This window comes from Cupressus sempervirens, chromosome 2 (genome assembly GCF_028749045.1).
Source record: "Cupressus sempervirens isolate cs-2001-9-10 chromosome 2, ASM2874904v1, whole genome shotgun sequence".
NCBI lineage: Eukaryota > Viridiplantae > Streptophyta > Pinopsida > Cupressales > Cupressaceae > Cupressus > Cupressus sempervirens.
Window position 1 is genome coordinate 353,543,861 of NC_143119.1, and position 22,631 is coordinate 353,566,491.

Consider the following 22,631-nt stretch of genomic DNA (forward strand, 5'->3'; position numbering starts at 1 on the left):
ATGGGATACAGCTGTAGGGTTTCATTCTGCGCATGAGAAAAGCAAAGGTGGAGTGGCTATTTTAATTGGTCCCAATTGGGCTGAATCCATCCTGCAACATGGATGCTCAAGATGGCAAAGGGTACTTTGGGTGACATTTAAATATGAGGAGGATATAATTGGGGTATGCAACATTTTTGCCCCACATGATTACAAAAAAAGAGTTGTGTTATGGGATTGGTGTTCTTCTAACCTACCTAAAGCATTTTGGATATTTGTAGGAGACTTTAACATGGTGGAAACCGGATGTGATAAACAAGGAGGTCTGAAACATCACTGGAAAGGTAATGAGCAATTTTTTTGGTGTAAATTCAGAAGATGTTTTAATTTGATTGATCACTTGGAGAATAATAGGGAGAACTTGAATGGCATTTGGTTCACTTGGTGTAATAATCAAGGGGGGGCAGAACAAAGTATACTATAGATTAGATAGGATATAGCATGACTTCTTTTTTCTCCTTTCAGACTAAAGAGGGTCATTCTCCTATTACTGTGTCGCTGCAATGTCAGAGCATTCTCCTATTTCTGCAAGGATACTGATAAATAAGGATGATAATGTTAATAGAATGAGTAACAAAGGCACAGTTTTTAAGTTACATAACTCTTTGCTGAAAGACCCTGATCATAAAGCGGCTATTAGAATGGTGACTTTTATATCTAAATTGTATAATCAATCTATAAGACCAATTAAACAGTGGTGCCTTCTAGTGGAATCTTGGAAAAAAAACTTATTAGATTATTGGGCAAAAAGTAGCCAAAGATAAATATGAAGAGAATGACCTTCAATTCAAATTAAATGAAGTTGAATTTGCCCTTCAAAATTGTCTAGATGACCCAGTGCTGCTGAAGAATTTGGTTTTCATTAAGCATCAATTAGGTTTTCTTCATAGATATAAGATCCAAGGGCAAAGGATTTGGGCAAGAATGAATTGGCTTAGAGATGGAGATATAGGGTTGAAATATATTTTTAACATCATTAGGGAAAAACATAAGGCAGAGAAGATTGAGGATATTCAGATAGAGGGTGGTAAAACTAATGATCCAAAGGTTATTAAGGAAGCGTTTTATAGTTTTTACTCTAAATTGTTCTCTTCAGAATTTGATCAAGATTAGCATGAAAGATTGGAAGAATGTTTAAAGATGATCCCTAAGAAGGTCTTAGATGGTGAAGGTAATAAACTGAGTAGAAAAGTCTCTTTAGAAGAGATTCAAGAGGCTATCAAAGTTATGGCTAATGACAAATCTCTAGGAATGGATGGACTGCCTATTGAATTCTATAAAGACAAGCTAGATTGGATTGGGGAAGAGCTTCTATTATTTTATAATGATGCCTTTGATAATGGTTCTCTGGGCAGTAATGTGAATAGAGGAGTCATTAAAGTGCTTCCTAAAACCGGGGATAGATCCTTAGTCAAGAATTGGAGACCCATGAGCCTGCTTAATCTGTCATATAAAATCATTGCTAAGTTGCTGGCGAGGAGGACTGTAGAAATTACTAAAAACATTGTTTCAGTCACTCAAACTGGTTTTATAAAAGGAAGATATATCTTAGAGAACCTTATCACCAATTGGGAAGCTATGAATTAGACTAAGGCTAGTAGGCAGGATGTGGCTATGATCCTTCTTGATTTTGAGAAGGCTTATGACAGAGTTGAGTGGCCTTTTGTTATTGGAATGTTGAAAGCTTTTGGATTCCCCTATTATTTTTGCAAATGGATTGAAATTCTGTTTAAAGATTCATCCACTGTTATTGAGGTAAATGGGGAATTTTTAGAACCTATTATTCTTCAGAGATCTATCAGACAAGGATGTCCTATTGCACCCTACTTATTTGTGATAGCTGCTGATGCTCTGTTCTATATTCTAAGGGTGCTTCTTTAGGGCATCTCGTTAAGGGCATCGCCCTCCCTAATGCATAAGAATTGATCAATGTTCAGTTTGCAGAAGACACTGCTCTTTTTTTGGAACTATCTAAAGAGAATTTTTCTGTGGCTCTTAACAGACTTAACTTTTTCTGCAATTTTTCTAGAACCAAAGTGGCCCCCCATAAGTCATATGTTATGGGTTGGAAGGAGATGCCTCCTAACTGGTTGTCTAAGATGGGATGGAATTGGATTGGATCTAACCCTATTACTAGATATATGGGTATTCCTTTTTCCTTGGAACCTTCATTTGCTGATATGTGGGAGTGGATGTTCAGCAAGATTAATAGAAAGCATATTAGACGGTAGACTCACTCCCTTTCATTGGCTGGGAGAGTTTAGGTTGTGTAGAAGGTCGTTTCTTCCCATCATATCTTTTTTGCTTCAGCTTGGTTGTTTACTAAAGCTCAGTTTGGTATGCTTGAAAAAATTCTCAGAGACTTTTTATGGTCGGATGGCTTGGGATCCAAGAAGAGACATTGTGTTAAGTGGGAGTGGTGCTGCCTTCCCAAACAGCTGGGGGGATTGGGGATTAAAGATATTAGAATTCAAGGTATTGCTCTCGCAGCCAAATGGATTTTCAAAGCATTTTGGGAGAATGAACCTTGGAAGGTTCTTGTGAGAAACAATGTTGAAAGGCTTGTTATTAAAAAAGGTAAATAGTGGGCTAACATTCCATTTTGGGATCTTATCATGAGAGATTTTAAGATGAAGATGTTTGGATCTAAAGTGTTCACCTCCTATGGTCTACATGGTCACAAGTGAGGGAGCTTATCTCCTGTAGGAATGCCATTGGGGGACCTCCTAATTATATTGTTTCTGACAGATCAATCTGATGGAGATTGTATTTGAATGATAAGCCTCTTGCTCTTACTTAGAGTTGCTTTGCTAAAAAATGGAATGAGAAAGGTATTTCTCTGATCAGTGACTTGACGGTTAATAGCAGGATTGGGTCATGGGATGAGATATCCAAGAAGTTTGACATTCCCAATTCTCAAAGGAAGACATATACTCTTTTGACTAAAGTTTTATGCAAGGAGAAAAGTGGAAAGTTCATGGACAGCAATACTTTTATCAGAAATGTAAAATGGAATGATGCACTGGTACTGATAACACCTCTATTAAGCAGATTTATGATATGTTTAAAGTTGATCAATTTTTGTTACAGCGTATAGTCAATTGTTGGGGTCTTGACTGTCCTTTCTCAAACTGGCATTTTTTCTTTGATTATTTTTGGAAGGGTCCGTGTGAGCCTAAGGTTATTCATTTTAGATGGTTGTTGATTAAGAAGCTTTCTGTTGGGTCAGTATTGTCATCCATTAATGTTGATTTTGTGACTTGCAACTTGTGCAATAGACCCGAGAGTTTTGAGCATATTTTTTTTTAGTGTATTTATGCTTCTAAAGTTTGGGCCATTTTCTTTGGTTATCCCATTGATTGGAAAATCAATACTGGTTTTTCTTGCTGTGAAATTTTGGTTGGCTATGTGAGATCTTTTGACTCATCTTTTAACAGATTTTGGTTTGCTCTTGTTGGTGAAGTACTATGGTTTCTTTGGAAAGAAAGGAACAAGGAAATATTTCAAAACGTGACAAGGTGCCCTACTGAGTTTAATCTTAAACTCATACATTTTTACATCATGTCACAAGTTCCTCTCTGCTTGGAGATTACAAAGTCTAGATTCATGAAGCTGATGCATGATGGGGTGCTGCTGATTTACAAAGATGAAGTTAAAGCTGCACTGTACATTGAAAGGTACTGTAGTTTCCTTACACAAACAGAAATTGAGGAGTTTAGCAGTCTCCTGGAGAAATGTCATTTGGATTCTGATATGGAGACAAATACAAGTGTTTGATCCACATCAGCACATGTTGATAATATTGATCAGCTAGATCATGAATATCATAAATTATGCTATTAATGTTTATTGAGGAGTTTTTTTTTGTATCCTATACGGTTCTGTTTGTTCATCTTAGAAACAATATGTACAGTCTCATAGTGGTTTAACTCCTCCCTCTGTAATGTCCCCATTTTGGCTGACATCGTTTTGCGTGCCGGATTAGTCTACCATGGACTCTCGTAGACTGGTGGTTGTGATGAGAGAGTCATTCTAGTGTTTATTTGAGGATTGGATGGTTTATTATGCTCTTGGAGATATTATTTTATCATTACTTTTTATACGCGGCCTACATGTTATAATTTTAAGTTGAGATTGCACTTTTTATTTTATAAAGTTATTTAATTATAAAAGTGCATTATAATGGGATTTTATAATGGATGCTTCTAGAAGTTCTTAGTAACTTCTTAGAAAAGTGAATAAATAGAGGGCTTGGCCTCTCATTTGGACAGACGAGATTTGGTAATTCAACTATATTCTCTTTGAGCATTTGTGGCACCATCCAGGTCTGCAAATATTCAGCATAATCCTTGAGAATGATACCTCTCAAGAGATTGCATAACTGAGGAAGTGAAAGACCTTCTGAAGGGTTGCACATTGGAAGTGATACTCAGCCATTTCATGTTGATCTTCATTGGTATATTAAGTTTGGACAAAGATTTGATTGAGGGTTTGATTTTTTTAAAACACAGAACCAAAAACACAAGCCGAAAAAGCAGTCCGAAAAAGCAAAATAAAAAAAGCAGGCTGAAAAAGCAGTCCGAAAAAAGCAGTCTGAAAAGCAGTTCAAAAAAGCAGATCCGAAAAAGCAGTTCGAAAAAGCAAATCGGAAAAGCAAAGCAAAAGGGGCAGCATTGAAGAAAATTATTACAGCCATCTACAACCAGGTTCCTTTGTTAGTATTGCTTTTTAGGTGTATAAGTTTCAGCTGTAAGTGTGCATTATACCAACATTATCATTTTTTTTGTAATCCATGTAAATGCCAAAAGTCTTGGCCATATTTCATGAGCATTGTATTAGAAATTTCATTGCAATTAAGAAGATAATAGTTACTGGTGTCATTTAAGCAATTCAATATCATTATTTATCAGCTAGTTAGTTTGCATACCAACTGTTTGTAAAAATGTCAGTTGGCTATAGGTGTTCATTTCTCATGCTTAAATCATATATATGCACTGAATATTGTCAAAATTAGTTGCACACTCATGATAGGTCATTGTGTAGTCCATTTTTGAGTCTTCTAGCACAAGATTCTCATTGATGAAAATTGAAGAAAGAGTCATTTAAAGCAAGCTGAAATACTATATCAGTCATATGTCCCTTGCATGTGAATTGTTTGATGAAATTTCTTGAGTTTTTATCAGCATTTTTGAGAGCAGATTTGAGGAGGGTCATTACAGTGGTATCAGAGCTTGCTTGCAAAGTGTTTAATGAAATGCCAAACAACTAAAGTATAAAGAACTTTGGTGTTTGAAGAAGTTATAACCTATTGGGGTTATTACACCCTCCATTTTTGTATAGTATTGAGGGTTGGTTGTTTTTCAAATAGATAAGTTTTATGGGATGTTGTTTAAACTTTTTCAATATAAAAAATATAATGTGTAAATATAATTTAATAAGTAATATATCCTAGAGCATTTGATTTAAATGTCAAAAATTAAATTGAACTATATAGTTAATATAGTCACTTAACTGAAAAATAAAAAAACAACTCAATTTAAAAATATAACATAAAGTGCACTATAGTTACTTTATATGAAAATTTTAGTTATTTTAAGTGAAAATTTAATTGATAAAGTAACTTAAAAACATAATATAAAGTGAATTTAAGTTATATTTTTCAAAAAGTGATCATCAAATTAAAAATATAACATGATATTTTTAATTCGTGCTGTTGCATCAAAAAGTTCACTTTTTGGGCACTAAAATGGCCATATCTTTTGATTGCCAACTCGGATTACTGAAAGCAATGACTTGAGTAAAACCAAAAGACTAAAAACCAAGAAACACACTCAAAAATGAAGAAAAGGACGATGAAAGCCTAAAAAATCAAGCATAGGCTCGAGAATTAAAAAAACAAAAAGACTTGACGAAGGCCTTCCGTAAAACGATTTGCTACGTGAATTGGAGTTGATTGATCAATCAACATTAAGAAATCAAATAACAAATTCAACTTAGAGAAATGCGAAATGAGTTTGAAAAAGTTTCATACTATTACCAACATTTTGTGGTGACAAAATGCGAGACAATAGATCTAGAAGTTATTGAGCAAATTTTCAAAGTGCCGCATAATGCAGAATGCATAGATCTAACCAAAGAATCATCTTTGGAAATATGGAATGAGAACAAGGGAGATTATCAAAAGTATGTGAATCAATATTGTTTGGATACCAAGAGAAACAACTTCTCAAGATGGCCAAAGACCGTCCATAGATCTAATTTCAAGGAGCACAAAGATCTTATTATTCTTCTTAGCAAGATTGCGGTCTTAAAGATTCCATCGATTTTGAACCATGGATGTATAAATTCATCTTCTAGATCACAGAGAATAAAGACCATGTCTTTTGGGGAGAACTAATCAGGACTACACTTTGTCAATAGTTGCTCGATGTAGGGACTTCAATGCCTTTCTACATGAATTCTTTCCTTGTTTATATAGCTGCTGCCATGGGATTTTTTTTCTAGACTCTCAACTAAACGAGATCATCTTCAAATTCCAGTTTGGGATTACTATGATCAGATCACTCTGGCTAATAGTAAGTTCCGTTACAGAAGAGTTCAAGATGCTTTCTTTAGGCATTTACGGTGTTTGTTTGATAGACAGTTATCCATCAAAAGGGTAGTTGATGAGGCTTGGGAGAAGGTAAATCAGTATGGTTGTATATTTATCTAGTTTCCAATGTTTACTTACTTGAGGGTTGGGTACTTTAAAGGTCAGCCATATACCCTAGTTAGGTATGCTACTGATAGGATCATTTCTTCTGCCAAACCCCTGGTAATTGGTAATTATATAATCAATTTTGTACATAAAGTAAAAAATATAGAAGCAGAACTACAACTGATCACTTTGAAGAAATTCAAAGCTAGATTTGACTTTGATTATAGAGAAATGAACTCTCAAAGCAAGAGGGCTTTTACACATGTTCAGCTCATCGAGGATGTTTGGATTGACATGCAGACAAAATTGGATATAATGAAGATGGATTATTGCAGGTTAGCTTTGCAGCAAATCATTGATCTTGACATGGTTGAGATCCTGTCAGATTTCCAAATTGAAGATGATGACAATATTCTTGATCCCGAATATCATCGGGCCGATTTTGATAAAAGATGTTGTCCCATTCAATGACAACAAAAAGAAGGTACATCTATCCTTGATAGATTTCAATCCAGTTCAGCAAACACCAATAAGTGGCTGAAAATTAAAGGCCTAAAAAGGGTTAATTCGAAATTGGGTTTGGATTGTGGTAGTTTTGGTCCTCTTGGAAGGAAGTCACAATTAGAAATTACAGGTAAAAATGGAGCTTCTTCTTCTAATGTGAAGAAGTTTCTTAAATTCAATTTGAAGGGTGGGATGGGCTCTAAATTATCTCAAATCTCTAAATCAGTTTAGTAGTTAGAGGAGGAATCAAAGGAACAATAAGAAGAGGAATCAGATGAAGAAGTTGAGGAAGAAGAAGAGGAAGTTATGATCATATCTCCCCCAAGATCTGCACAAATTCATGCACCATCCATGCATGAAGCACCTTTTTTGGATGAGATAAATGATGACGTGGATTTTTTTTCCACTATTTCGACACCTTCCATTCCGATTTCAGAAGTCAATACATTGGCTCTTCCTATATCTTCAGCAGTTCCTCCATTTTGACAAATGAACAATATGAACATTTGGGAAGTGTATTCGAAGATTTTCCAGCTCTTACAAATGGTCAAGTTTCTCAACTTGATACATCTTTGATAGGTTTTGAACTATTCATCACAAAATCCTCTTATTATGCACCTATGAATTCAGCTATGTAGACTGAATCTTGCTCAGTCACAACGAAGAAACAATCAGGATCAATGCCAATGGTCTCCACTGTACCTGCTTCCATAGATGAAAGTTTCAGCTTGCCTGCATGGTTGAGAAGGATCACAATGAAGAGAAGGAAAGTGGTTGTACCCCTAGATAACCTTCCTGTAAAGAAAACTATCTCCAAATCTTTGAAAGATAAGATTGTTCCAAGGATCTCAGTTGATTCGAAGAAAATCAAGTTTGTAGAGGTTGCTGAGCCACTGGTGGACAAACCAGTTGAGGAGGTTACTCGTTTTGATTACAAGTTAACCAAGGTAGAGATTGGAAAGCAGTCACAACTCAGTTGCTTACATGATGCTCAAGATGCACTTGCCAATGTATCAAAGAGCAATAATGAATTATGGGAAAAGAAAAATAAGCTGAAGCACAAAGTTGTTCGCCTAAATGAAGTTATTCGACGACAATCTTCTCAAAATGTTGTTATTATGTCTCACACATCCAAGGAAAAAGTTGAAGCTGCCATGTCTTGGATAGGAGAAGTCATTTCTGAAGGAGTCCAAGCTATTACAGATACGGTTAAAGTCCTTAGACATATCAAAGATATGATTAAAATGGAGCAAGGCTTGATTTCCTCTTTGACTCAAGAAGTGTATGATTAGAAAGCGATTCTCAATGATTGGGATGAGATTGTTAAATTTGATTTAGATGCCATGGTTTCATGTGACATTCTTCCGTCATGTGAAATGTTCTTTAGGTATCAAGGGCTTATGGGCTACAAAGAAGAAACATTGAGAAAGCTGATAACAAAGTTGCAGTCAGCCCTTGGAGATCGCCAAGTGATAGAAACAAGGATCAGATGTGACTTAGAGAAAATGAAATATCAGATTCTAGAATATACAATCAGGGTCAATGTCGATTTAGATTCTGAGGATTTCAGTTCTCACACAATGAACAAATTTGCTTCACATAATCTTTGGCAAAACACTTGGCGAGTTTCTCTAGCGACGAATTCCAAGGTTGTGTAATCAGCATATGAAGGTGCAGTAAGGATAGAAGCAATATCAAAGACAATGGATATTTCTGATCTTCTTGCAGTGCGTGATGTTATCATCAAATTCAAGACACTAAAGAAATATCTTTAAGATTGTTATTTTGTTATCATTTCTGTTCGTAGATTAAAGAGGATGCATTGCATGAAAAGATGTAATTACATGTAATGCAAGCTGCATGTGCAGTTGCATGTAACACAATAATTTCTTTGTTAGTTAGACTTGGTCAAAGTTGGTTGAGTTGCTCTCACTTTTTCCTCCATCTTTTTCTCAACTTATTGTAAAATCATCTTTTATTGTATGCAAGAGAGCTCTAGAGAAGTTGTGCCAGAAGAACTTTGTTTGTGTAGCACTATTTTGATAGAAAAGTGAATACAAAGGAGCAATTGAGACTTAACTTTGATTGAGTGAGATTGTTACTTGTGCGAATTAGAAGCTTTGTCTGTGATTAATACAAAGGAGCAATTTAGACTTAACTTTGACTAAGTGAGATTGTTACTTGTGCGAATTAGAAGCTTTGTTTGTGATTTGCATATGTTACATTTGATTCATGTAATCTTGTGTTCTTGATAATTGAGTATAAAACGAGTTAAAAAGCAATTGGAGCCGGAGTTTTGACTAGGAGCAATTGTAGAGATATATATACTAGAAGCTTTGTCTATAGCTTATATCTCTTTCTTGATTCACAAAATAATTAGGATATCTTTACTTTTGGAAGTCTTTGTGCCCTATTAGTAAAGCTTATTCATATAGAATTATGACTGGATTTAGAATCAAATCGGTACACTTTCAGCTAGCCTTTGAGTTAGTGTTGGTTTATCGGTATCACTATTTTCAGCTTTTAGATAGAAGTGTAGTTAGAGATTTAACCATACCCATTACTCACTCCATGAGTAAGTGGATTCTTTCCTGAAAGTTAAGAGGAAAGAATATTGGTAATACTCCTTACAAAATCTCTCAACTTCTTGCTTACTTTGAGTTGATCCAAGGAATGGTGAGAAGGGGGAGCCTTCCCTTTAAGGTAGGAGAGACTTTGTCTCATATGTTGTGGCTAGTCATCCTTTTTTGCGACTAGATTTTACCCAAAACTGTCGGTTGAAAAATATCCACCCAACACTCATTACTCTCTCTATTATCGCTGCTGACCTTAATCTGCTCTTCTTCACCCTCTGAAACAACCTCAACCTTAATATAGCATATGTTGCTTTTTCCAAGGCACCTATGTTTGGGGGTCCATGGTTCTTTACATGTAAAGCAGAGTTTCTTCCTCCTAAACTCATTCCTAGTCTCTATATTCAACCTGGGAGGCATGGTTTTGATCTGATTATAAGATTTCAGATTTAATTTCGATTCCTTAAAGTTCCTTCTGGGTGTTAGATTGGTAGAAGATGAGGTATCTGAATAAAGTATCATCTTAATAGCCTCTTGTAGCGAGTTGGGTTTGAGTACTTTTACAAATCCCTTGATCTTTTCAATCAATCCTTTAGTAAGCATGACTTTGTCTGACATATCTGCAACCATCATTAAAATTCTCTAAAACTCATTGATAAAAGAATCAAAGGAATCACTTTGTTTCATACTTCTATATCCTTTCTATCGAAACAGAGTATCGACTTATTACTGAACTCCTACTATGAATTAATCAATCCACAGTCCTGAGTCACTCGCCCATGATGCCACCGATCAGAGGCTGCTTGTCTAAGTGCATAGTAGCAAATTTAATTTCTTATGTTTCCTTCATGGGCTTGAGTGTCAAGAAAGTATCCAGCTTATCTATCCAAGCTTATGTAGTTGTCTTATTGCTTCTATCATATGTAGGAAGTGACAATTTGTTCGTAGCATGTTTCGGGTCCTTGTTTTGAGTTTTAGGCCTTCTATCTTGCTTCCTTCTCATGCTTTCCCTTTGCTGCCCCATGTATTCAATAAAAGATAAATCTACCTTAACATGACCTGGGAGGAGGTTCCATTCATCGTGCATAGGCATTACAATATCAAGAAATGCCACCTCTGCTTCAGCATTATTCACTTCCTCCCCATCAATGTCAACAACAAAAGTAGGAATCAAAGTCCTATCAGAAGAGTGTGTGGGTACTCTTTCACCCTGTGGGGTGCCAATGCACTACCACCATCACTATGACTACGTTGAGATCTTCTTGAGGTTGCACTTAAATGCTATATAGCTGTTGTAAGCCACTGAAGTACATTGGCCACCTATTTCCATCCTGTTTGAATTCCTCTTAAATTATAGCTTATTTCCCTGGCCTCATCCCGTGTTGGGCTATTATTCCTTCTATCACCCATCTTTGCAACTTGTTCAACACTGCGAGAAGAAGCACCAATCATCCCTGATACAGTTTTACCCTTAGGTACTTGTGGTGGGCACTGAACCTTTTGTAGTTCCCTCTGATAATATCTTCTTTCCCTGTCATTGGGTTGCATTAACAATTTGATATAAACTCAAAGGATGGCAGAATCTTGGATCTGATACCACTGTGAGTACCCTTTTCTATTCCATCCTTGAGTATTCAGTTTTGAAGCAGAAAGAAACATTTTGTGAAACAGTGTGCTAGGTCAGTTTGAATTTCCTGAGTTCTTGAGCCATCAAACACATTACCAAATACAAATGTCTTGCCTAGGAATTTAGTCAGATACTTTACTGAAACATTAGAAACTGCTCTAGTTACATTTCTGATTTAAAATTTCGAAAGAAACTCCATAGAACTGGAATTTGATTAAGACAAGCAGTTGCCTGTCAATCTCACATGTTCTCACAAAGAAAATATATAAGGTCATTACATTGAGCACTTTGTATCATACTGAAATAGCTAATATGTTGTTAAACAATCATAAAATCTGAATTGTTCTCTGAATTTTAGAATCGGCATAATAGAAAACAATTTGCATGCAACCTCATGGGACAGACAACTCACAAAACTGTATACAAATCTTTTTACTAAACAAAGATTGACACCTTGATATGAATACAAGAAATTACCCTGATTCATGCTTGCTGCATGCATCAGAAATGGCAAAATTGCAGAGATAAAAGGGGGTTGTCTGAACTTGGAACTGCAATATTGGTGTTTATAATGCCCAGATCAAACAGCAACAATAATCAGATTTGAAGGCTGGTGGAATCGAAAGCAATACTAATAATCTTTCATGTGTATTCTGTGGAAGTTTTGCTGTAGATTTTTACCCAATATGGACAACTTGGCAAGAGGGTAGTCATGTGCTCTCTCAGCTAGTTGCGCCTCTTTACCAAATACTCGCAGCCCAAAGAATGATTCTTTCAATTATTCATCTGCCCATGATTTGCTTCAGATCTACCAGTGATTCCAAACGACGGTCCCAAGTCAATATAGTTCTAATTTCCCTTGAGACATCTTCTTGAATGAACAATGGAACTCACCAAAAATCTCTTGCTTGAAACCTGCACCAAAACTGATAGGGTACCATTACCATTCCTTGCATGGAAACATGGCCTGCTCAAACTCTTTGTAACTTCAGTCCTCAACACTTCAATGTCAAAATGTTGAACTCAGATGCAAATTCACCTCACATGGAAGGCATGGGTTTTTGTACAAACCTTCTTAGTTCCAAGGGTTTTCACCCTCAGAACCAGCTAGTCCCTGAATATCAGAAACAAGAGAGATACAATAATTCAATCTCATAATCAATCTCAAATGAATGAATAGCTTCACTTATACAGCTTCTTAAATCGTTGTATCACTCATTGTAATGTAGGATAAAAAGTCACTTTTAATTTATAAAGCCACTATATAAGGTCACTTTAATTTTGTAACTTTATAGTGAAAGTTATTTTTAGCTTTATAAACCATTAAATAATATTTTATCTTTCTCTGTTTGACCTCAAATAAAACTGTGACTAGAATGTGCCCCTCTTTAAATAAATTATTAGCGTATTGGGATGAGAAAATAGGCTAGACAAGCTCCTAGGTAGATTATTGAGAAGATGATATTATAAGAATACTGACTATAAATCTGACATGAAATGCACAGTTCTGTAGAGGTACTAGCACTTGGGTATGACCACATGATGAACATTGACAATAATATTGACTATAAATCTGACATGAAATGCAATGTTTCATAGAGGTGCTATTTTTTCTACTAACATATCTCTTTGACATCTTTAGTACGGTTACCGTTTTCCTATCGAAGAGCAAATATCTACTAGCAGAAATTCCTCTTCATTGAGCTGAAACAAGTTGAGATCTCTAAAATTGGATTCTGTGTCATTTTGCTTAAATTAAGCGCAGTGTTATATTTTTCTGGTCATTACAGAGAATGTTCATAGGTAACCTTTTCCCTGTGAAGAATGTGCTCTTTCCGAGTCTATTAAAAAAAATTATGATTTGGAGGCTGGGAAAGGATGATATGTCAAGAGTGCAATGAATTAGGTCTTAGAATTTGCAGTTTTAGGGCTTCAAGATAGTGACAAAATATGTTGTATATTAGTTATTTTGATTCTATAATTAACCATGCCTTTACCTGCAGAGTCTGTCGAGTTGGATGGAGTGGACGTTACAGGCTATACAATATTCAGTGAGTCAAAGGTAATTGTGTATTGAACTTGGAGTTCTCCGAGAAGTCTATTGCTTTCACATTTTAAATGATGTTATGATGCATGAATATGTACTACACTGTAGGTGCAAAAAGCAGCAACATTTGCTAGAAAAGCCCATAGTGGGCAGACGAGAAAAACAGGGGAGCCATATTTGACTCATTGTATCCACACAGGGAAAATTCTAGCTGCATTAGTCCCATCTAGTGGACAAAGGGTAAATTTTATCTAAGAATTATGTTTCATTTGAATTTAAATGCCCATTGCACTCTATTTATAATCTTTTACTTTTTAATTTTTGGCTGAACTCTTTGTAGGCTATCAATACCGTAGTTGCAGGCATACTTCATGATGTTATAGATGATACTGGGGAAAATTTGCAAACTGTAGAACAGAATTTTGGTGATGATGTTGCAAGCCTAGTTGCTGGTGTCTCAAAGTTAAGCTACATTAATCAGGTATTTATCGAGAGAGGTATTATCCATTGTCCACACGTTCTTTGTTTAAAAGCATTTTCTCTCATGGACTCACATATGTGATGGGTAATTAAATCAGTGAGAAAATACAATCTTATTAAAACATTATGTGTGGTTTTCAATGAAATAATTGATATTCTTCAGATCTCTTATATATGTAAATTACTATTTTGAATTTTTGAGATTTCTAGTTGTCTTTATATGATTATTGTTTGCCATTGGTTGTTTTTATCCTAAAATGAGTAAACTTCTTCTGAATTTCTTACAATCACGCCAAATATAACTCAAGGCATTATCAATCATAAAAGTTCTAGAACTTACAGAGCATTTATACAGTGTTAGACCCCAGATGGTCATCCTCAACATGTTATTTATAGGTGCACAGAGGTGTGGAAGTGTCTTCCAGAAATGTGTTTTGATGGACCTTGCTATTCAACCCTGTTAGACATCCAATAGAAAACTCCAAAGGTGAAAGAACCCAAGATGCCGAGTTTGTTTTATGGATAGAAGAAGGTAAAAATGAATAACACGGTCGGTGAGGTTTATTATAGAATTACCTCTTTCATATAACAACGATGTCAATTGCTCCTTATTTTCTGTTCCTCTCAAAAGTTTCTAATGTGGTGAACCTTTAGGTTGATCATGCCTCACTTTGTGACATTCCCTTTGCTGAACCACTTGGATCCGTGCCTAGACTGCTGCTGAGGTGTCAAAGGAGGACTAGATGTTGCCCAAGTGCCAGTCTTAGGTGGGTGATTAGATTCCAACATCTTCAAATCTGACAGAGAAGCAGCATGGGGCTGCAATCTAGCCTGTCCTTGAAATGACTGCCTTCTTTGAGTCAATTACCTCAAGGTCTCGAACATGCAAAGTTGCAGTTCATTCCAATCTAATGGTTTTTTATATAACCCCCAATAGTTCACTTACATAAAGAGATAGTGGAATAGAAAGATACAAATTTGCATTCAAATGTCTTACAAAATTCTGCACTAGCATCTTTTCATCCTCTAATAAATCTCTTATTGATAATTTATTAATTTCTGAACATAAATCGGGATTTTCTTGAAAATTCTTGATGGCCTCATTTCTAGTTTTGTAAACAGTCAAATGGTATTTAGCAATACCAAATGCTTCTCTGATAGCCACTTCTACAAGATAGCCCAGGACTTTTCCATTAGGTGGTATGATCTGTCTCTTCATGATATTATAATGCCTAGCACAATCTATGATTAATTCATTGCATTGCCCTGCTGGTGGAAATGTAGCTGCTTGAATAAGTCCATTTCTCATCATTCTTTGAGATACTGCTGTAGGAACAATTCAATCGAAGCCCATTCATCTTTTTCTTAAAATTTTCAAAATCCACATTGGCAAGGTTGGTGTCTCCAATTAGAATATTATAACGTTTCTTAGTTAGTCTTTAGTAGGAGTTTCTATTTTCATCTTTAGTTCACAATTGTTTTTAGAAACATCATCTTTGTAGATCTATACAAGGAGCTTTCATCTCCCCTTTTTAATACAGCAGCATCAATTGATCAGAAGATGGTATCAAAGTGGGTCAATGGGATTTCATAAAATTTGACGATATTTTTAAGAAAAAATTGAGCCTCTTTTGATCTGGAATTTTTTTCTAGAAATTTGTTTTTCGATATTTTGAAATCAAAATCGTTAGAGGTATTTTATGAAATTTTGTGGTTTGTCTTCAAAGATTTTTGTTGGAAACCACAAACTTGGTCGAGACTTTTGATCATTTGATTGTCTAGTTTGAGCAAAAGTCATTGATTTTCGAGGGTTGCATGTACTTGCATGCACTTACATGTTTGGTTTATGTATGTTCACGTGCTTGCATGTGTTGCTTTACCATACAAAAGTCTCATGTTTTGCCACATGAAGGGTTCTTTGATGGATTTTCATAAAATTTTCCTTCATTTTTTTCTGATGGGTTTTCATATTTTTCTCCTTCAAAATTATGGTTGGGTTTATAATTTTTTCCTTAAACATTATTTAGTGGGTTTATAATTTTTCCCTCAAATCTTGGTAGCTATTCTCCGTATGTCTCTAGCTAGAAGGAAGGGGAGCTTTGTTATTGAACATCAGTTTGGTATTTCATGATGATTTTTGGTTAGGAGGTTTTCTGATACTGGGAGGTTTAGTGGTAGACTCATCTTAGTGGTAGAGACAGTGGCAGGCATTTGTCTCTTGTTGTTGAGCATTCTGAAGAACGGGGCACCCAACCTTTGTTTCCTTTTTTTCTGGATGACAACTTGATCATAAACATTTTGTAGATCCAAGGAGGGTCTCAATAACAACAAAATGTTATGAAGAATTTGTGACCAAAAGACAACAGTCAGACAATGACCATTAAGAAAGAGCTTTAGAATTTTATAATGTTCCTTTAATGGTCATCTTATTTAGTCTTTAGTTTAGTATTTAGTATTTATTTTTGTCTTTAGTTTACGATTGTTTCTTTTGGAAACATTTTCTTTGTAGGTCTATATGAGGAGCTTCCATCTACTCTATTTAATAGAACAACATTGATTTACCATAATATCTTCAATGCTCCTCCGTTTTGATGAAATCTTGAAATTGAATTGCATTCCTTTAAGAGTAAAAAAGCTGATTATGTGATCACAAGGTGAGAATACCTAATTTTTTTGGTAAAAATAGCCCCAAGCTATTTTAGAAGGAACTTCAGTCAAGAAAGAAACAAATTGAAAATAATATCATGGCTGCATAGTGGTTCGATTATGCTAAGTAACTTTAATGACATGATTGTGAGGTGGACCCACCACCCTCGATCAATAATATGAAAAATCTTTTCACTGTAAAGGACGTCGAGATGGGTATTAAGAAGTTGGGTGGTGGTAAAGAAAAGGACTTGGATGAGTTTCAAGCAGAGTATCTCAGCAACATCATCCACTTTCCAGCAGACGACCTAGGCCTCACCCTTGCCCCGGGGCACACCCTTTGGTTCTGGACTACTTCTTGCCTGTAAAATCTTAGGGTTTTCTTGGTCTTTTTGTTTTCTTTCCTGGTTTGTCTTTGTGTGGACACCATTTGGTGTTCCCACTGCTAGCTATGACCTTGTTGTATGCTTTTCAGTCACTTAGACCCGTTTGTGGACTCTTGTTGGACATTAATAAATTTATCTTATCTTATCTAAAGTTTCTCCAAATCGATCCTTTTGCTTTATTCTAGATTCTTTAAGTCAATCTGTTTATTTTCTTCTAGAATGTTTGTGTGTGAACGAACTTTGAAGAAATTTGCCCTTGGGTGAATTATCCTTGCTTATATTTTATATAAATACTATCAGGATGTTTGAGAGTGCTTTTAGATCTCTAGGAGTTATAATGGAGATTTTAGATTGCTAGAGGATCTTTTAGTAATCAATGTGCTTCCATCAGTATTTTTCCCATAGTCTTTCCTTACTTTTCCAAGATAAATTTAATACTAGAACAATGATTTTCTAAGAATTTTCACACTTATGAACGCTTTCCACTATTTGAAAATTAGATTTAAAAAAAAAAAAACTTTTCATTTGATTTCTATAAAATCCCAGATGAATTTGAAGTTGAAAATAGGAATTTTACACGAGCGATTTCACCACTTTTGGCCTTCCCAAAGAGAAACTTCTAAAATTAGAATTTAAAATAAAAATAAAAAATAAAACTTTTTAAATTTAGAAATAAAAAACAGAAAAGAAGGTTCCTAGATTGGCCTCAAAATGCCAAAAAAAAAAAACTTCCGAAAAAAGCAAAAAGTGATTTTTTTCCCCCTAAGTTGTTAGAATTAACCTCAAACAATGTTGTTCTTCGTCCCTTGGCCTTTCTGAACAGTTTCATGATATCAAAAATGATTTTTGGTTATGCTTTCTTCCTTTCATTGTTTGATGACACTTTCTGAACTCAGAGACTAACCTTGACAACCGTAATCTCCTAAACCATCACTTGACAAAGGGCCTTAGATTGATACAAAAACCTAAAACTCTAAAAAGCGAAAAACTATGGGTGTCTATTTGCAATGGGGCGATATGTGATAACATCACAATAGGACCAAGATTTGGTTTTGAAAACAAATGAACCATGGACTCAAGTTATATTATATGTTGTAAATGTTTGTGATGATTAACCTAGTCATCATATAGATGCAAGGATGTGTTATACTCAAAACTTAAAGTAGATAATCTTGTCTTTATGTGTGCATGTATAGATAAGATGGAGGTAGAGGACGCTTTGTAAAGAAATACACAGAATATTGGTGATAGCATAGTTCTATTATAACCTTACTCTTTTTACTACAGCACCATACCTTTGGCACATTATGGAAATGATCTCAATATTAAAAAATATTGGTTGAACCAACCTTGTATCAAATGAACTATGCTACTCTAATTGACTCCTTGCAAGGTAGGAAGGTTTTCCTGTATATGGGACTTGAGTGCTCCTTAAAAAAGAGGAATTCAAATGTATGTAAGTACTAGTTGATATGTATGTTTCAGTTTTCTGTATTTGACTTTTGTGTTGTATTTTTCTTCAATTTGTAGTGTGTTTGTTTCTATCTATGCTTAGTACTTTTCAGAGTCATAGAAATGTAACATTGTAAAATATGGAAATCACAATGGTTCGTAATACTTTTAATATATAATTTTGCACTTCTGCATTATTCCAATCTAATCAACCAATTGATATAACCTAGTTTGTAAAACTGTAAAAAGTACGGATTAGTTATTTACTTAAAACGTTTTTAGGTCTTATACCATATAATGTCTGAAAATTCTGCTTAGAGTAAGTGCTTCTCATTTATTTCCTTTATCTTTTTGTTTATTTTTCATCTGCAGACGTGATTGTCACCAGCAACTTCATTTCCCAGATTAGCCTTTTTCACTATCCCTTAAGCATTCATAACAGGACATTGTACATGGTATATTCATTTTGGCATCAGATATTTTTTGCTTTGCTTTTCGCAAATTTGAAAATTTCATCCTTTTAACTTTTTTTATCACATTCAAGCTCATTGTGGTCTCTTCAGATTCATTTTGGAATTATTGTGGAACTTTAACCTTCATCAATAGAAGCTGTCAATCCAAAGTGCAACATAATGTAGTTGAAGTGAGCACCAGAAATTAAGTAGAAACTATGAGAAAACCTTTATAGTGGATGATTGTTAACAGTTAAACTACAATGGATTCTGAATTCACTTGATAGGAATATCCTTTAAATTTTAAGTCAGGTAAGCTAGAAAAGTTTCTCAAACTAGTCTGAATCCACATGTACATAGATTGAAAATATGATTTCCTTAATTAAGATAAAGAATACTAGCAAGAAAGTCTAATAATAAAGAGATGTCCTAGATGACGCTAAAGAACACTTGTCAACAAGAGCTTCTAATCGAAGAATCCATATTGTGAAAAAAATCTATTCAGTTTTGTTTGTTGAAAAGGAGTCCTCATTGTTAATGGTTTACATATCTATTTTATTGCCTTTGTCCAATCATTGTTAATACACTTCGAGTCTTCGAAGCTTCTTTGAGAGATTCTGATAAAATGTTACAAAATTTTCATGTTTGCAGTTGCTACGCAGACATCGGAGGACAAATGCCAAAGAAAATGCCTTAGAAAATGGTGATCTAGCCCTTGCTGAGGTGCTTGTTCTTGAATTTATTTCTTAGTATTTTAGTTTTAAAGATAGTTATTTTTAATCTTGTTTTTCAGGGTGTGTTTCGTTATTATTGTTTTTTTCAGAATAGTAAGGTTCCTTGTACTGGGGTCCTGGAATCTAAAGCCTTGTGCTTTTGGATATTGACAACTATCAATAGTTATTGCACACGAATGTTATTGAGAGTCTCAAAATTTGTGAAACATAAGGTGTTATCGAGCTCTGAGAATTGCTTGTTTCTTCTTGTTGATTTTATTTCTATTTCTTACTTCCATATTGATTGAAATTGCCATTTTACTGTTTTGTGGGTTTTTAAAGCTGTTTTAGTTGAAATAATCTCAATATCTAATGAAATCAATGAAATTTTCACTGCCCAGCAGTAAGAAGTGAAAGCATGAAAATCCATACCATTATAATTATGGCATGCATCTGTTGGCTCTGCATTTCTAACATACTATTTGATTTACACTCAGATCAAGATAGGTCAGTGGGGCTACATTCCAACTTTCATTCTACTACTAGCATCATACTCCCTTTTCTCTTACTCCAAATGTAGTATAATCATTGTTTGCTGGTATGGGGGATCAAATACTCCTTGCTTGTATTCCATTAGGTGCACACAGGCATATTACCATTCTCCTTTTTACTATTGGAGGCTTTCTGATCATGGATGGTAGGAGAGTTTCCAAGAGATGTTCTTTGCACCCCTCTATAATTACTCAACTTGGCTCATTTAGTTCTGGCCTTTCTCTTATGGTTATCATCAGATGTTATCTTGACTCTTCCATAGTGATTGATAACAAATGAATTGGTCCTTTGTCATGATATAGTGATTAGGGTAATTTTTTATATCTACATCCATTTTCTTCATAAGCTTGAATTCCTTGGCAACAAGTCCTCTATCCTGATTGTTTATCTGTAATGTTTTAATTCCAGGTTCTTTTTTGTTTTGATCTGTCTATGGATTATTATCTTTTGGTTCACTTGCCATGGCAGCTAGGCTCTTTCTGCCTTTAAATTCTCGTTTGGCTTATAGTTCTTTTTTAGTTCGTCCTTTTCCTCCACCACTCTATTTACATTGATTGTGCATTCGAGTCTCATATATCTATTTTGTTCATCCATCAACTTTAATATTTTTATTTATTTTTGTTTTCTTTCTAGTATATTGAAGTGATTGTCTTTTTCTGCCTTAAGCTGATCACATTTGTGGTTGGAATCTTTCTTGCAAAGTTCTGGGTTCAATTTAAACAATGATGCATTTGTGAAGGGATGTCATTGCTAAATAAATATGCTCTTCCTTCAGAGGCTTCGAGCGTAGGTTGCATGGATACATGTACCCACATACCCAAGTAGCTGATACACATATCCAAGTATCAGGTACTCAATGGAGAGCATCATAGTAAAAAACCTTGTTTAAGATTTCTGATTTTTATCTCGGTTTTTTGTTTTTGTATCAGCTTGTTGTTTATCAAGCTTAATTCAACATGTAATCAGTTTGAAACTTTGATACACTACTTATTACAATAATAGATAATCGTCTCTAATTAGTTAATGGTAATCTATTGTAAATATCTAGTTAGCTTTAGTTAGTTGTAGCATGTTTTAGCTTTCTCAGCTAGAATAGAACGTTTGTATTCTTTACGATCGTTTCCTAAGGAAACATCATTTTATTCTTTTGCATATAATGACCTTTCAGTCTCTGTTAATTACAAGTAAGTATTTTTACCAGTTACTTCGTAATATGGTATCAGAGCCAATACTTAAATTTTTTTCATCAAAATTTATAATTTCTTTTTTGAAGTTATTTGTTTAAATTTTTCGAAATCATTTCAGTTAATTTCTCTACAATCCACCTAGGGTTTTTTCCTTGAGAAGTTCGAATGAAAATCAGACCTCAATCTCAAGCTAGGGTTTCAACCCTCTGTGAAAAATCACGTGTTTTGTTCTCTGCCAATTGACTGGAAAAATGATGATTTCCATCAGCTACTGGTTGTTTTTCTTGCTTGTGTTTTAAGAGCACCGATTCTCATGTCTGGTCACCATTTTTCATAGCTGTGTTTCTGTTCAAATCCCTGCATTTGGAGCAGCTTGGGATTGGGCTTATTTTCTGTTTGGAGCAAACAAACATCTACAGATCATTTTTTGGTTTGGCCGCCATTTTCAAACACCAAAGCTAGTAACAACCAGAGACAATCTGCTGTTTACCAAAAATCGTCATTGTTTTGGCTTGGAAACACCATTTTTCTGCAAATTTTCCCTCATGGCCGCTGACCTATTTTTTTGCTCGAAACCCTAGTTTTTGAACTCAAATTTTTTTTCTAATTACAAATTCTTGGTGAGTTTTCTGAGAGCTCAACTGAGTTGTCCATTTTTTCTAGATGCCTCGATTTTTGAGCCAACAGATCCAAAAAATGACAATGTTTTCTTTCTGGGTTTTTTGAGCTCTCTTCTAGGTGACTCTAATTTTTTTGGGTCTTTCATTTTTTGCCTCAAAAAATGTGCCTTCATATTTTCACATTTTTTCATTGAAAAATGTGCCATGGCATCTCTGACAAACATTGTGCTCGATTACAACTCTAAATTCAATGGTCAAAATTATGGCACTTGGAAGTAGCGGATCATTGCAATTTTTGAATATTGGAACACCGATCAATTTGTTTTGGGTGTTACGAAGTGTCTGATTGCTCTTGGTTTTGATCAGGTTACATGGGATTTGAATAATCGGGAGGTAGCGATGCTTCTCAAGTTATTCGTGGCTAATGATCAGCTCTCTAAGATTCCATCCAACAAGACAACTGCCGAGATTTGGACACATCTCAAAGGTCTTCATGAGACTTCTGACAAAAGCAAAGCTTTCTTTTTGAAGAACACTTTGTTTTCTATTGACATGGTTGAGCAAACCTCACTCTAGGCACACCTGAATAGGATTCAGGAAGTCCGTGATCAGTTGCTTGCTATCAGTCGCAAGATGGAAGAAGAGGACATTGTGGT

At 34.9% G+C, this 22,631-nt stretch overlaps 1 protein-coding gene across 3 annotated transcripts in view; it reads left to right on the forward strand.

Annotated features, from left to right (window-relative positions):
• Nucleotides 1-22,631, forward strand: part of LOC149572592 (uncharacterized) — a 321,499-nt gene that overhangs the window by 45,595 nt on the left and 253,273 nt on the right. For all 3 annotated transcript variants that reach the window (XM_089813697.1, XM_089813695.1, XM_089813696.1), the window contains exons 2-5: nucleotides 13,444-13,502; nucleotides 13,596-13,727; nucleotides 13,828-13,968; nucleotides 19,555-19,626. In XM_089813697.1, the coding sequence (XP_089669823.1) occupies nucleotides 13,444-13,502; nucleotides 13,596-13,727; nucleotides 13,828-13,968; nucleotides 19,555-19,626 (404 nt within the window). The remainder of the gene's footprint in view (nucleotides 1-13,443; nucleotides 13,503-13,595; nucleotides 13,728-13,827; nucleotides 13,969-19,554; nucleotides 19,627-22,631) is intronic.